This window comes from Catharus ustulatus, chromosome 23, assembly GCF_009819885.2.
Source record: "Catharus ustulatus isolate bCatUst1 chromosome 23, bCatUst1.pri.v2, whole genome shotgun sequence".
NCBI classification, from domain to species: Eukaryota; Metazoa; Chordata; class Aves; order Passeriformes; family Turdidae; genus Catharus; species Catharus ustulatus.
The window spans coordinates 1248430-1263076 of NC_046243.1; the positions used below are offsets into that span (position 1 = coordinate 1248430).

At 62.0% G+C, this 14647-nt stretch overlaps 2 protein-coding genes and 2 non-coding genes across 4 annotated transcripts in view; 2 read left to right on the forward strand and 2 right to left on the reverse strand.

The window, feature by feature from the left end:
• The window catches only part of PLXDC1 (plexin domain containing 1), a 31057-nt gene extending 27008 nt beyond the window's left edge, over positions 1-4049 (reverse strand). The window contains exons 1-2 of the mRNA XM_033078902.1: positions 3897-4049; positions 2701-2816 (exon numbers count right to left, since the gene is read on the reverse strand). Of these exons, the coding sequence (XP_032934793.1) occupies positions 2701-2816; positions 3897-3951 (171 nt within the window). The 5' untranslated portion in view covers positions 3952-4049. The remainder of the gene's footprint in view (positions 1-2700; positions 2817-3896) is intronic.
• A 1649-nt stretch (positions 4050-5698) lies between these two features.
• On the reverse strand, positions 5699-5770 carry TRNAC-GCA. Its single transcript has one exon. It is a non-coding gene; the product is annotated as a tRNA-Cys (tRNA).
• A 5503-nt stretch (positions 5771-11273) lies between these two features.
• On the forward strand, positions 11274-14396 carry LOC117006256 (dickkopf-related protein 3-like). The gene is made up of 4 exons (XM_033078632.1): positions 11274-11420; positions 13741-13918; positions 14027-14222; positions 14342-14396. The coding sequence occupies exons 1-4, from the start codon at positions 11274-11276 to the stop codon at positions 14394-14396; spliced, it is 576 nt and encodes a 191-aa protein (XP_032934523.1).
• TRNAI-UAU lies at positions 13475-13564 on the forward strand. Its single transcript is given in 2 exon segments — positions 13475-13512; positions 13529-13564. It is a non-coding gene; the product is annotated as a tRNA-Ile (tRNA).
• Positions 14397-14647: the final 251 nt, after the last annotated feature.

The window sequence follows — 14647 nt, forward strand, 5'->3', positions numbered from 1 at the left end:
GAGTCACCCTGGGCCAAAACCACCGCGACAAAAATCAAAAATAACGGGACAAAACCCAAAAATAATGGAACAAAAATCCAAAAACACCGGGACAAGTCATTCCCACGCCAAAAACACCGGAACAAAACCCAAAAATAATGGGAGAAAATCCAAAAATAATGGGACAAAACCCAAAAATAACGGGACAAAACCCAAAAATACCGGGACGAGTCACCCTGTGCCAAAATCACCGAGACAAAACCCAAAAACACCGGGAAAAAAATAAAAAAATACCGGGACGAGTCACCCTGGGCCAAAAACACCGGGACAAAAATCAAAAATACCAGGACAAAACCCAAAAATAACGGGAAAAAATCCAAAAATACCGGGACAAGTCACTCCCACACCAAAAACACCGGGACAAAAACCAAAAAAAAAACGGGACAAAACCCAAATTGAGCCGTGTCCCCACATCCCCCACCCTGGGAGCTCAGGGAACCCCCCCCCGGGTGTCGGGGGAGCTGCCACAAATTACCGGGAGCGAAATGAGGGCGGTTAATTAGAGCCTGGGCCAGCCCGGGGGGGACGTGTCCCACGAGGTGACACCGCCGCTCGTGGAGGTGACACGTGAAACAACACCGTGGGGACAGCGGCGTTGTCACCGCGTGGCACTGCAGAGAGAAACGTCCCGGATTTCCCGGGATTCGGGGAGGGATTGGTGACACCCCAGGGGTGTCATTGTCACTTGGGAGTGGTGCGGTGACATCCCAAAGTGTCATTGTCACTCGGGATGAGGTTGGGAGTGGCTCGGGGACATCCCAGAGTGTCATTGTCACTTGGGTTGGGACTGGGAATGGCTCGGGGACATCCCAAAGTGTCATTGTCACTTGGGATGGGGCTGGGAATGGCTTGGTGACACCTCAGAGTGTCATTGTCACTCGGGATGGGGCTGGGAGTGGCTCGGGGACATCCCAAAATGTCATTGTCACTGGGGTTGAGATGGTTCGGGGACATCTCAGGGTGTCATTGTCACTCGGGATCGGGATGGGAATGGCTCGGGGACATCCCAAAGTGTCATTGTCACTTGGGATGGGAATGGTTTGGTGACATCCCAAAGTCTCATTGTCACTCGGAATGGGGCTGGGAATGGCTCGGGGACATCCCAAAGTGTCATTGTCACTCGGGATGGGGTTGGGAATGGCTCGGGGACATCCCAAAGTGTCATTGTCACTTGGGATGGGGTTGGGAATGGCTCGGGGACATCCCAAAGTGTCATTGTCACTCGGGATGGGGCTGGGAATGGCTCGGGGACATCCCAAAGTGTCATTGTCCCTTGGGTTGGGATTGGGAATGGCTCGGGGACATCCCAGGGTGTCATTGTCACTCGGGATGAGGCTGGGAGTGGTTCGGGGACATCCCAGAGTGTCATTGTCACTTGGGATGGGGTTGCGAATGTCTCAGGGCCACCTCTGTCATTGTCACTCGGGATGGGGCTGGGAATGGCTCGGGGACATCCCAGAGTGTCATTGTCACTCGGGATGGGGATGGGAATGGCTCGGGGACATCCCAGGGTGTCATTGTCACTCGGGATGGGGCTGGGAATGGCTCGGGGACATCCCAAAGTGTCATTGTCACTGGGGATGGGAATGGCTCGGGGACATCCCAAAGTGTCATTGTCACTCGGGATGGGGCTGGGAATGGCTCGGGGACATCCCAGAGTGTCATTGTCACTTGGGATGGAGCTGGAAATGGCTCGGGGACATCCCAAAGTGTCATTGTCACTGGGGATGGGAATGGTTTTGGGACATCCCAGAGTGTCATTGTCACTTGGGATTGGATGGGAATGGCTCGGGGACATCCTCAGGGTGTCATTGTCACTTGGGATGGAGCTGGAAATGGCTCGGGGACATCCCAGGGTGTCATTGTCACTCGGGATGGGGCTGGGAATGGCTCGGGGACATCCCAGGGTGTCATTGTCACTTGGGATGAGGCTGGGATGGCTCGGGGACATCCCAGAGTGTCATTGTCACTGGGGATAGGGATGGGAATGGCTCGGGGACATCCCAAAGTGTCATTGTCACTGGGGATGGGATGGCTCGGGGACATCCCAGAGTGTCATTGTCACTTGGGATTGGATGGGAATGGCTCGGGGACATCCCAAAGTGTCATTGTCACTTGGGATGGGGATGGGAATGGCTCAGGGCCACCTCTGTCATTGTCACTGGGGATGGGGATAGGAATGGCTCGGGGACATCCCAAAGTGTCATTGTCACTCGGGATGGGGATGGGAATGGCTCGGGGACATCCCAGGGTGTCATTGTCACTCGGAATGGGGCTGGGAATGGCTCGGGGACATCCCAGGGGTGTCATTGTCACTCGGGATGGGGCAGGGAATGGCTCGGGGACATCTCAGGGTGTCATTGTCACTCGGGATGGGGCAGGGAATGGTTCGGGGACATCCCAGGGTGTCATTGTCACCTGGGATGGGCGTGGGAGTGGCTCGGGGACACCCCAGGGTGTCATTGTCCCCTGGGATGGGGATGGGAGTGGCTCGGGGACATCTCAGGGTGTCATTGTCACTTGGGATGGGGCTGGGAATGGCTTGGTGACACCCCAGAGTGTCATTGTCACTCGGGTTGGGGCTGGGAATGGCTCGGGGATGTCCCAAAGTGTCATTGTCACTCGGGATGGGGCTGGGATGGCTCGGTGTCCCCAACTCACCACGACGCGGGTCCCGTTGGCCGGCAGGGTGTCGATGGCCAGGCTGCCACCCCCCAGGTCCTGGCTGATTCGTGTCCCCTCGGTTGTGTCCCCAGCCTCGCTCCCGGGGGGGCGTCCTGGGGAGGGGACACAGGGAGGGGTCGGTGACAGCCCTGTCCCCAGAAACTCTCCTGGCTCTTCTGTGATGTGAGTTTTGAGGGGTGGCGTGTGGGGTGGCTGCGGGGACAGGGGACAGTGACAGTGACAGTGACCCCGGGCAGGTGCGGGGACAGGGGACAGGTGACAGTGACCCCGGGCAGGGAACAACAGCCACAAATGGCAGCGCCCGCACGCGTCAGTGCCACCCTCTGCGTCCCCAAACCGGGACCCCTCCATGTCCCCAAGCATCAGACCCCTTCATGTCCCCAAATCGAGTCCCCTCCATGACCCCAACCAGGTCCCTCTATGTCCCCAAACCAGGTCCCTCTATGTCCCCAAGCCGTGTCCCCTCCATGTCCCCAAGCCGTGTCCCCAAACCAAGTCCCCTCCATGTCCCCAAGCCGTGTCCCCGCCATGTCCCCTCCATGTCCCCAAACCGAGTCCGCTCCGTGTCCCCAAGCCGTGTCCCCTCCGTGTCCCCAAGCCGTGTCCCCTCCGCCGGGCCGGGCTGGGGTCCGGGTGTCCGGCCAGTCTCCCAGGACCCCAAACCCCGCGTCCCTCAGCGCCCCCAGCCCGATGTCCCCATCCCCACGGAAAGGAGGTTGGGGACACGGGGGAGGGTGACGGTGACAAATCCATTTGGGACCGAACGCGCGGAGCAGCTGAGCCGGTTCTGGCAGCGCGGAGGTGGCGGGGACAGCGGGGACAGCACGCGCAGGGACTGTCCCCAAACGGGGACACCGCACAGCCCGGGGGGGCACTGTCACCGCCGGGGAATTCATCGCTAATTGCTGTTTAATGAGCTGCTGGGCTCTGTCCTGGGGAAACTGAGGCAGGAGGGGTTTGAGGGTCGCTCTCGTCACCCCTGGGGGACACAACCCTCGCCACCCAAAAAACTCCCCAAAATCCCAGCGCTGTCGTGGGGGACCCCCGAGCAGAGGGGACAGAGCCCCCAAATTCTGTCCCAGCACAGAGGGGGGTGCGGGGGGCACAGAGACCCCTGAGAGACCCCCCCGGTACCCAGGACCCCCCTGAACCCCCAATCCGGACCCCCCTACCTGCGCCCAGCGCCCCGCGGAGCAGGCAGAGCAGGAGGAGACCCCCCCCGAACATGGTGCTGGGGATGGGGAGGGGGCTCAGAGCCCCTCCATGGGCCGGGACCCCCCGGGAGCCGCGCACGGAGCGGAGCCGGAGCTGGAGATGGAGCAGGGAGGGGACAGGGGAGGGACAGGGGGTGGGGAGGGGACTGGGAGGGATGGGAGGGATGGGAGGGATGGAATTGGGAGGGATGGGGAGGGATGGGGAGGGGATGGGAGGGATGGAAAGGGATGAGAAGGGACGGAGAGGGATGGGAGGGTTTGGGGAGGGATGGGAGGAGATGGAAAGGGGACGGAGAGGGATGGGGAGGGATGAGAAGGGATAGGAAGGGGTGGGAAGGGGATGGGAAGGGATGGGGAGGGACGGGGAGGGATGGGAGGGGATGGGAGGGATGGGGAGGGATGGGAGGGATGGGAGGGGTGGAAAGGGATGAGAAGGGATGGGAGGGATGGGGAGGGTTTGCGGAGGGATGGGAGGAGATGGGGAGGGGATGGGGAGGGATGGAAAGGGATGAGAAGGGACCGGGAGGGATGGGGAGGGATGAGAAGGGGATGGGAGGGGTGGGGAGGGACGGAGAGGGATGGGAGGGATTGGGAGGGGTTGGGGAGGGATGGAAAGGGATGAGAAGGGACGGAGAGGGATGGGGAGGGATGGGAGGGGATGGAAAGGGATGGGAGGGATGGGGAGGAGATGGGGAGGGATGAGAAGGGGATGGGAGGGACGAGAAGGAACCGGGAGGAATGAGAAGGGGTGGGAAGGGATGAGAAGGAAAGGGGAGGGATGGGAAGGGATGAGAAGGGATGGGGAGGGATGGGAAGGGATGGGAAGGGATAGGAAGGGATGAGAAGGGACGGAGAGGGATGGGAGGGTTTGGGGAGGGATGGGAGGAGATGGAGAGGGGACGGAGAGGGATGGGGAGGGACAGGGAGCGATGAGAAGAGACCTGGAGGGACGGGAAGGGATGAGAAGAGACCTGGAGGGATGGGAAGGGATGAAAAGGGATGAGAAGGGGTGAGAAGGGATGGGAAGGGATGTGAAGGGATGAGAAGGGATGAGAAGTGACCCCGATCCCGCAGCGAGACCCCCGAGAACGCACGGGGGGGACTCTGGAATGTTCGCCCATCCCTGGGCTGGGCTCTGCACCCCCGAGCGACATCTCTGGGTGTTCACCCCTCCCTCCCTCCCTTCCCTCGTTTTTTAGGGGGCTGACTTGAGACATCAGAGAGGTTTGGGGGTCCCCATTGCGGGCAGCCCTGGGGTGAGCCCACCCCAAGCCACAGGATCGCTGCAGCCCCTTTATTTGGGGACGTGTCTGCAGCCGGGGGGATTTGGTTTTTCCCTTTGGACGAGGAACAGCGGATTTTGGGGTTCTGGGGGGCACAGGATGGGGCACAGAGTGGGTGGCACAGGGTGGGTGGCACAGGGTGGGGGTCGGGAGCAGCTCCCACCTTCAACCAAAGCGATTTCTGCCCACCTCAATAATTTGGGCAGAGTTTTGGGGGGCTCGAGGCTGGTGTCGGGGTGGGAGGAAGGTTCGGACCCCCCCCCAGAATTGTGCCCCGTGCCCAGAGCCAGGACAGCGATGCTGAACCACCCCCCCCAAGCATCCCACGGGTAAAACTGGGGGGCGCGGGGACAATTTGGGGGTCCGGGGGAGCTCTGGGGGGGGGACACGACCCCCCCTCGCTCCCGGGGTGTTGGGGACAAACAGGAGGGGTGAGAAAAATAAAGTGGGGACAACCCCGAGAAGGTGAGGAAAATGAGGGGGCACCCGGATTTGAACCGGGGACCTCTTGATCTGCAGTCAAATGCTCTACCACTGAGCTATACCCCCGCTGCGGAGCGCTGCCTGCCGCTTCGAATTGCACCGGCACTGGGACACGGGAACAGGGACACGGGGACAGGGACACGGGGACACCGGGACAGGGACACCTCCGGGATAGGGACATGGGGACAGGAACAGGGACATTGGGATGGGGACACAGGGACACGGGGACAGAGATACCGAGATAGGGACATCCCCGGCACAGGGACACCGGGATAGGGACATCGGAACAGGAACACCGGGACAGGGACACCGGGACATCGAGACGGGGACACGGGGACTGGGACACCGGGAAAGGGGCACTGGGACAGGGACATCGGGATAGGGACATCGGGACAGGGACATCGGGCCTGGGACATTCCTAGACCAGGGACACCCTCGGGCCAGGGACACCCCCAATCCCGGACACCCCTCAGTCACAAACACCCCACAAACACGGACACCTCCACTCACTGAACCCCCTCCCACCCCCAGTGACACCCCCAGGGTCACCCCCAGGGTCACCCCTAGAGTCACCCCCAGGGTCACCCCCAGGGACAGGGTCACCCCCAGGGACACACCCAGGGACACCCCCAGGGTCATCCCCAGGGACACCCCCCGGGACAGGGACACCCCCAGGGTCACCCCCAGTGACACCTCCAGGGGTCACCCCCAGGGACACTCCCAGGATCATCCCCAGGGTCACCCCCAGGGACAGGGACACTCCCAGGGTCACCCCCAGGGACACTCCCAGGGTCACCCCCACGGACACCTCCAGGGTCACCCCCAGGGACACCTCCAGGGTCACCTCCAGGGTCACCCCCAGTGACATCTCCACGGACACCCCCAGGGTCACCCCCAGTGACACCCCCAGGGTCACCCCCAGAGTCACCCCCAGGGTCACCCCCAGGGACACCCCTAGAGTCACCCCCAGGGACAACCCCAGGGACAGGGACATTCCCAGTGACACCCCCAGGGTCACCCCCAGGGACACCCCCAGGGTCACCCCCAGGGACACCCCTAGAGTCACCCCCAGGGTCACCCCCAGGGACACATCCAGGGACACCCCCAGTGACACCCCCAGGGACACCGGGGTCGGGTAGAGCCTCCATCCCCCCCCGAGCTCCCCCCGAGTGTCCCCGGGGGTGTCACAGCACCCCCAAAACCCCAAAAAACCCAATAAACAGCGCGGGCCACCCCCAAACATTCATCCAGGCTTGGGGGGACCCCCCAAAAATACCAGAGCTGGGATTTTGGGGGGAGCAGAGCCCAGCACAGGGACCTGGGGGGGATTATCCGGAGATGTCACCTTGGGCGAGCGCCCAGCGGGGGACGGATGGGACCAGCGGGCGGGATGTGCCCGGAGCGGGGTCAATATTTGCTCCCAAAGCCGCTGGGCAAACATCGGAGCGAGGGCGGGCCCGGATCCTGGCGGCTCCTCCTGAGCTCTGAGCAGTCACAGAACATCGAGAGAAAAAATTGGGGTCACCCCATTTGTCCCCGTGTCACCCCCTGGGGAAACTGAGGCACGGGGAAGAGGGGAAATCCCAGAGGGGGGATCCCCAAATCTCTGCAGAACATCGGTGTCACCTCCCTTGGGGACAAAACACCCCCGGGGTGATGGCACAGCCCCAACAAACCCCAATCCCAGCGGGGGTGAGCCGGAGTGGATTGGAGAGGGGTGGGGAGACCCCGGGTTTGGGGACAGGGAGGTGACACTGTCAGGGGGACCCGATGCGGGGGAGCCCCGCGTGTTTGGGGTCAGGGAGGTGACACTGTCAGGGGGATGGGCTCGGGGAGAGTCCCCCGTGTTTGGGGACACGGAGGTGACACTGCCAGGGGGATCGGCTCTGGGGGAGCCCCCGTGTTTGGGGACAGGGAGGTGACACTGCCAGGGGGACCCGATGGCGGGGAACCCCCCGGGTTTGGGGACAGGGAGGTGACACTGTCAGCGGGATCGGCTCGAGGGGAGTTCCCCGTGTTTGGGGACAGGGAGGTGACACTGCCAGGGGGATCCGATGGCGGGGAACCTCCGGGTTTGGGGACACGGAGGTGACACTGCCAGCAGCACCCGCTGGGTGGGAGCCCCTCCTGAGCCCCCCCCTCTATTTGGGGACACGGAGGTGACACCGTCAGGAGGATCCGCTGGGAGGGAGCCCTGGCCGAGTTGGGGACACAGAGGTGACACTGTCAGCGGGATCCCCTCGGGGAGAACCCCCCATGTTTGGGGACACGGAGGTGACATTGCCAGGGGGATGGGCTCGGGGGGAGGCCCCGTATTTGGGGACACGGAGGTGGCACCGTCAGGGGGACCCGCTGGGAGGGAGCCCTGGCTGAGCTGGGGACATCGAGGTGGCACTGTCAGCGGGATCAGCTCGGGGAGCCCCCCGTGTTTGGGGACACGGAGGTGACACTGTCAGGGGGATCGGTCCCCCGTGTTTGGGGACACGGAGGTGACACTGCCAGCAGGATCCCCTCGAGGACAGCCCCCTGGCTGAGTTGGGGACACGGAGGTGACACTGCCAGCCCCCTGGCTGAGTTGGGGACACGGAGGTGACACTGTCACAGATAAGGGCCGGGCCGGGCTGGCACCCCATTAGCGGGGGCATTAGGGAAGGTGACAACCCTGTCACCCCGGGATTGGGGAGGGGGGGGACACAGGCGACACAGGGGACACACAAACACGGGGCAGATGCCAGCCCTGTGTCACCGCTGTCCGTTCTGGGGGTCCCCCTGTGTCCCCCTGTCCCTCATCCCCGCTCTGGAAAAGGGGAAAAAAATCCGGGAATTGTGGGGCTGGGGGGGACAGGGCACCCCAAACTGTTCCTACAACCCCCGAGCTGTGGGGGAACAGGGGAGCCCCAAGATATGGGGTGGGGGACCTGGGGACTGCACCCAAAATCACAATTCTGAACTGTGAGGGGACACAGCACACCCCAACTGCACCAAAAATCACAATTCTGAACTGTGAGGGGACACAGCACACCCCAAACTGCACCCAAAATCACAATTCTGAGCTATAGAGGGACACAGGACACTCCAAACCCAACCCCCGAGTTATGGGGTGACACAAGACACCCCAAACCGCACCAAAAATCACAATGCCGAGCTCTGGAGGACACAGGGAACCCCAAACTTCACTCAAAATCACAATTCTGAGCTATGGGGGGACACAGCACACCCCAAACTGCACCCAAAAATCACAATTTCGAGCTCTGGGGGGACACAGGACACTCCTGCACCCATCCCCTGAGTTCTGGGGGGGACACAGCATACCCCAAACCGCACCCAAAAATCACTCCATGCTATGGGGGGGACACAGGACACCCCAAACTTCACTCAAAATCACAATTACGATCTATGGGGGGACACAGCATACCCCCAAACTACACCCAAAAATCACAATTCCGAGCCCTGTGAGGACCCAGCACACCCAAAATCCCAATTCTGAGCTATGGGAGATGACAGCACACCCCAAATCACAATTCCGAGCTCTGGAAGGACACAGGGAACCCAAAATCACAATTCCGAGCTATAGGGGGGACACAAGGAACCCAAAATCACAATTCCGAGCTATGGGGGGGACACAGGGAAACCAAAAATCACAATTCCGAGCTATGGGGGGGGACACAGGGAACCCAAAATCACAATTCCGACCCCTGTGAGGGACTCAGGGAACCCAAAATCCCAATTCCGAGCTCTGGGAGGACACAACACACCCCAGGCCGGACCCGAAATCACAATTCCGAGCTATGGGGGGGGACACAGGGAACCCAAAATCACAATTCCGAGCTCTGGAGTGACACAGGACACCCCAAACTGTACCCATTCCCTGAGCTATGGGGTGACACAGGACACCCCAAACCCCCCCTGAGCTCTAGGGGGGCACAGGACACCCCAAATTGCACCCAAAAATCACAATTCCGAGCTATGGGGGGGACACAAGGAACCCAAAATCACAATTCCGAGCTCTGGGGGGACACAGGACACCCCAAACTCCCCCGAGCTCTGGAGGGACACAGCACACCCCAGGCTGGACCCAAAAATCACCACTCCGAGCTATGAGGGGACACAGGACACCCCAAACCACACCCAAAATGACAATTCCGAGCTCTGGAGGGACACAGGGAACTCAAAAATCACAATTCCGATCCCTGTGAGGACCCAGCACACCCCAAATCACAATTCCGAGCTCTGGAGGGACACAGGGAACCCAAAATCACAATTCCGAGCTCTGGGAGGACACAGGACACCCCAAACTGCACCCAAAAAATCACAATGCCGAGCTCTGGAGGGACACAGGGAACCCAAAAATCACAATTCCGAGCTCTGGGGGGACACAGGGAACCCAAAATCACAATTCCGAGCTCTGGAGGGACACAGGGAACCCAAAATCACAATTCCGAGCTCTGGAGGGACACAGGGAACCCCAAACTGCACCCAAAAAATCACAATTCTGAACTATGGGAGGCCACAGTACACCCCAAACCCCCAAGCTCTGAGAGGACACAGGACACCCCAAACCCCCCTGAGCTCTCGGGGGACACAGGGAACCCCAAATTTCACTCAAAATCACCACTCCGAGCTATGAGGGGACATAGGACACCCCAAACCGCACCCAAAATCCCAATTCCGAGCTCTGGGAGGGACACAGGGAACCCAAAATCACAATTCCGAGCTCTGTGAGGACCCAGCACAACCCAAATCACAATTCCGAGCTCCGGGGGGACACAGGACACCCCAAACCGCACCCAAAAATCACAATTCCGATCTTTGGAGGGACACAGGGAAACCAAAAATCACAATTCCGAGCTATGGGGGGGGACACAGGGAACCCAAAATCACAATTCCGAGCTATAGGGGGGACACAAGGAACCCAAAATCACAATTCCGACCTCTGGGGGGACACAGGGAACCCAAAAATCACAATTCCGAGCTCTGGGGGGACACAGGACACCCCAAACTGTACCCATTCCCTGAGCTATGGGGTGACACAGGACACCCCAAACCCCCCCTGAGCTCTAGGGGGGCACAGGACACCCCAAATTGCACCCAAAATCACAATTCCGAGGTATGGGGGGACATAGGACACCCCAAACCGCACCCAAAATCACAATTTCGAGCTCTGGGGGGACACAAGGAACCCCAAACCCCCTTGAGCTCTGGGAGGACACAGCACACCCCAAATTGCACCCAAAAATCACAATTCCGAAATCACCCCAAATCACAATTCCGAGCTCTGTGAGGGACACAAGGAACCCAAAAATCCCAATTCCGACCCCTGTGAGGACCCAGCACACCCCGGGCCGGACCCAGCGCTGGCGCCGGAGCCAGACCGCCCCGGGGGTGTTGTTTGCCGTGGGGCTGAAGCCCCCCCCGAGGGCAAGGCTGGCAATTATGGAAATCCCTTAACCCCTGATCGCCTCCTCCCACCCCATTAGCTGGGCAAACACTTTTAGCAGCGGGGACCGAGGTTACCGTGGATATTTAAACCCTGCTGGTCGGGGGAGGTGGCAGCAGCGCCACCAGCACCATGGTGACATCCACGGCCATCCTGTGCCTTGTCGCCTGGCTCCTGCCCCCCGCCACCGGGCACCTCTGGGCATGGATGTTCTCCTTGCCCCAGAACTCGCCAGATGCGGCCGCGCTGGGCAGGAGATCCGGGGGGGAGTTGGAGGAGGTGAGGAAAGGGGGGACCCGTGGGTGAGGGGGGCTTGGGGTGCGGGGACAGCAGGGACAGGGTGGGAGAGGGGGTGGGAGACGGCCAGGGTGGGCACAGGGTGGGCACAGAGATGGGTTTGTAGCCATGGTGGGCACAGGGATGTGTGTGGGGCAGGATTTACAGCCAGGGTGGGCTCAGGGTGGGCACAGAGCTGGATTTACTGCCACCGTGGGCACAGGGGTGATGAGGGCAGGATTTAGAGCCAGGGTGGGCACAGGGGTGGGCACAGAGCTGGGTTTGCAGCCTGGGTGGGAGCAGGGTGGGCACAGGAGTGTGTGGGGCAGGATTTACAGCCTGGGTGGGCACAGGGGTGATGGGGGCAGGATTTATAGCCAGGGTGAGCTCAGGGTGGGCACAGAGCTGGGTTTGCAGCCACGGTGGGCACAGGGGTGAGTGTAGGGCAGGATTTAGAGCCAGGGTGGGCTCAGGGGTCTGTGGGGCAGGATTTACAGCCAGGATGGGTTCAGGGTGGGCACAGAGCTGGGTTTGCAGCCCGGGTGGGCACAGGGATGTGTAGGGCAGGATTTAGAACCAGGGTGGGTTCAGGGTGGGCTCAGGGTGGGCTCAGGGTGGGCACAGAGCTGGGTTTGCAGCCTGGGTGGGCACAGGGGTGTGTAGGGCAGGATTTACAGACAAGGTGGGCACAGGGGTGATGTGGGCAGGATTTAGAACCAGGGTGGGCTCAGGGGTGTGTGGGGCAGGATTTACAGCCAGGATGGGCTCAGGGTGGGCACAGAGCTGAGTTTGCAGCCCTGGGGGGGAGCAGGGTGGGCACAGGGGTGATGGGAGCAGGATTTAGAACCAGGGTGAGCTCAGGGTGGGCACAGAGCTGGGTTTGCAGCCACGGTGGGCAGAGGGGTGTGTGGGGGGCAGGATTTACACCCACGGTGGGCACAGAGGTAGGAAGGCGGTTTGGAGCCAGGGCAGGCTCAGAATTTGCAAAGCCGGGGTGGGCACAGATTAAAAGGGAGTTTAGACCCAGCATTGTCAGCTGGGGCTGCAGAGGGGCGATGGAAATCGCGGTGACCCCAAAATGTTCAGGGGGGGAGGCGGACACGGAGTGTCCATGTCCGGCCGGGGGTGGACACGGGATATTTTTCTCCAGCCAGGACTGGACACAGGGTGTCCATGTCCAGCCAGGGGTGGACACAGATGTGTGTCCATGTCCATCCAGGATAGGACACGGGGTGTCCATCCCCACCCAGGACAGGACACGGGGTGTCCATCCCCACCCAGAACCGGATTCTCGGGGCCGGTGTCTGCTCGGGGTCGGTGTTCTCTCGGGCCCGGTGCCCCCTGGGGCCTGTGTCCATTCAGTGCCGGTGTCCCCTCGGTGCCGGTGTCCATTCAGTGCCGGTGTCCCCTCGGTGCTGGTGTCCCCTCAGTGCCTGTGTCCATTCAGTGCCGGTGTCCCCTCGGTGCCGGTGTCCATTCAGTGCCGGTGTCCCCTCGGTGCCCGTGTCCCCTCCCGGCCGGTGTCCATTCAGTGCCGGTGTCCATTTGGTGCCGGTGTCCCCTCGGCGCCGGTGTCCCCTCGGTACCGGTGTCCATCCAGTGCCGGTGTCCCCTCCGGGCCAGTGTCCCCTCGGTGCCGGTGTCCATTCAGTGCCGGTGCCCCCTGGGGCCTGTGTCCATTCAGTGCCGGTGTCCATTCGGTGCCGGTGTCCATTCAGCGCCGGTGTCCCCTCGGTGCCGGTGTCCCCTCGGGTTCGGTGGCCGCAGGGCCGGTGTCCATTCGGTGCCGGTGTCCCCTGGGCCCGGTGTCCCCTCGGGTTTGGTGGCCGCGGGGCCGGTGTCCATTCAGTGCCAGTGTCCATTCAGTGCCGGTGTCCCCTCGGTGTCCCCTGGTCCCGGTGTCCCCTCGGTGTCGCCTCGGTGTCCCCTCGGTGTCCCCTGGTCCCGGTGTCCCCTCGGTGCCGGTGTCCGCTCGGTGTCCCCTCGGTGTCCCCTCGGTGTCCCCTCGGTGGCCGCGGGGCCGGCAGGGGGCGCGGTGGCTGCGGGCGGCGCCGGGCGCTCCAGTGGCGCAATCGGTCAGCGCGCGGTACTTATAGGGCGGTACACGAGCGATGCCGAGGTTGTGAGTTCGAGCCTCACCTGGAGCAGGAATTTTGGAGGTGTTCCCTCTATTGCCCCACAGCCTTTCCACCCGGCTTTCTTTTCCCGAGAAAAAAAATCCCGCGGGGTGCGCATGGATCTCCCCAAAATCCTCCAAAGCCGCCACAGCGGGGTGAGGGATGAGCTGTGACCCCCCTGACCTGCCGTGTCCCCTCCTCCGCAGGTGACCCCGTGCAGCCCGGCCACCCCCTGTGCCCAGGACCATTTCTGTGACGAGCACTTCGGGCTGTGCCTGCCCGCACGTCCCGCGGGTCATTATTGTCGCCACGACCCTCACTGCGCCCACGGGCTCGTCTGCATGTTCGGCAAGTGCCAGCAGCCCGTGCCACCCGGGCAGGACGGTGAGTGTGGCTCTGGGGTGAGGGTGACACTAGGGACAGCGTGGGATGCGCTGCTGGAGCTCAGAGCGCGGGTTCTTGTCCCCTGATGTCGCTTTTTTGTGCCACCAGGAGCGCGGTGCCAGCGGGACGAGGAGTGCGGAGCCGGCGGGTGCTGCGCTCGCCAGCACGGGGAGCGAGTTTGCCAGAGACGCCTGGCACTGTCGCAGAGCTGCCACGTGCCACCCGGGGGACTCGCCTTCAGCATCAACCAGGTGTGCCCGTGCCAGGCCGGGCTGGTGTGCCGGCCCTCCGTGCCCGCCAGACAGTGAGTACGGGCTGCTGGGATGGCTGGGGGGATGTCACCCATGTCACCGATGTCACTGATGTCACTGATGTCACCCATGTCACTGATATCACTGATGTCACCCACGTCGCTGTCTGCAGGAAAGAATTCGAGTACCGACCGGAGAAGAGCGAGTGGCGATGCCGGCAGCCCTGAGAACCGGCGATGTATTTATTGTGTGTAAATAACGTGTCCATAGCGTGTCCATAGCGTGTCCGCAGCGTGTCCGGACCCGGCCCAGCGCCGATAAACCCGGTGGCTGTCGCTGCCCAACGCCGCGGGGCTGGAGCCCCCCCGATCATCACCCCTTCCCCGGAGCTGGGCAGGTCCCAGCTCCATCCCTGCCCCGGTGCTGAGCCATGTCCTGTCCCCTCCGTGTCCCCTCCGTGTCCCTCCGTGTCCCCTCC

Coding starts and splice junctions, on each gene's coding strand:
- LOC117006256 (XM_033078632.1), top strand. CDS start 11,274: ATGGTGACATCCACGGCCATCCTGTGCCTTGTCGCCTGGCTCCTGCCC. Junction 13,919..14,026: donor CGTGCCACCCGGGCAGGACG/GTGAGTGTGGCT, acceptor TTGTGCCACCAG/GAGCGCGGTGCCAGCGGGAC. Junction 14,223..14,341: donor CCCTCCGTGCCCGCCAGACA/GTGAGTACGGGC, acceptor CGCTGTCTGCAG/GAAAGAATTCGAGTACCGAC.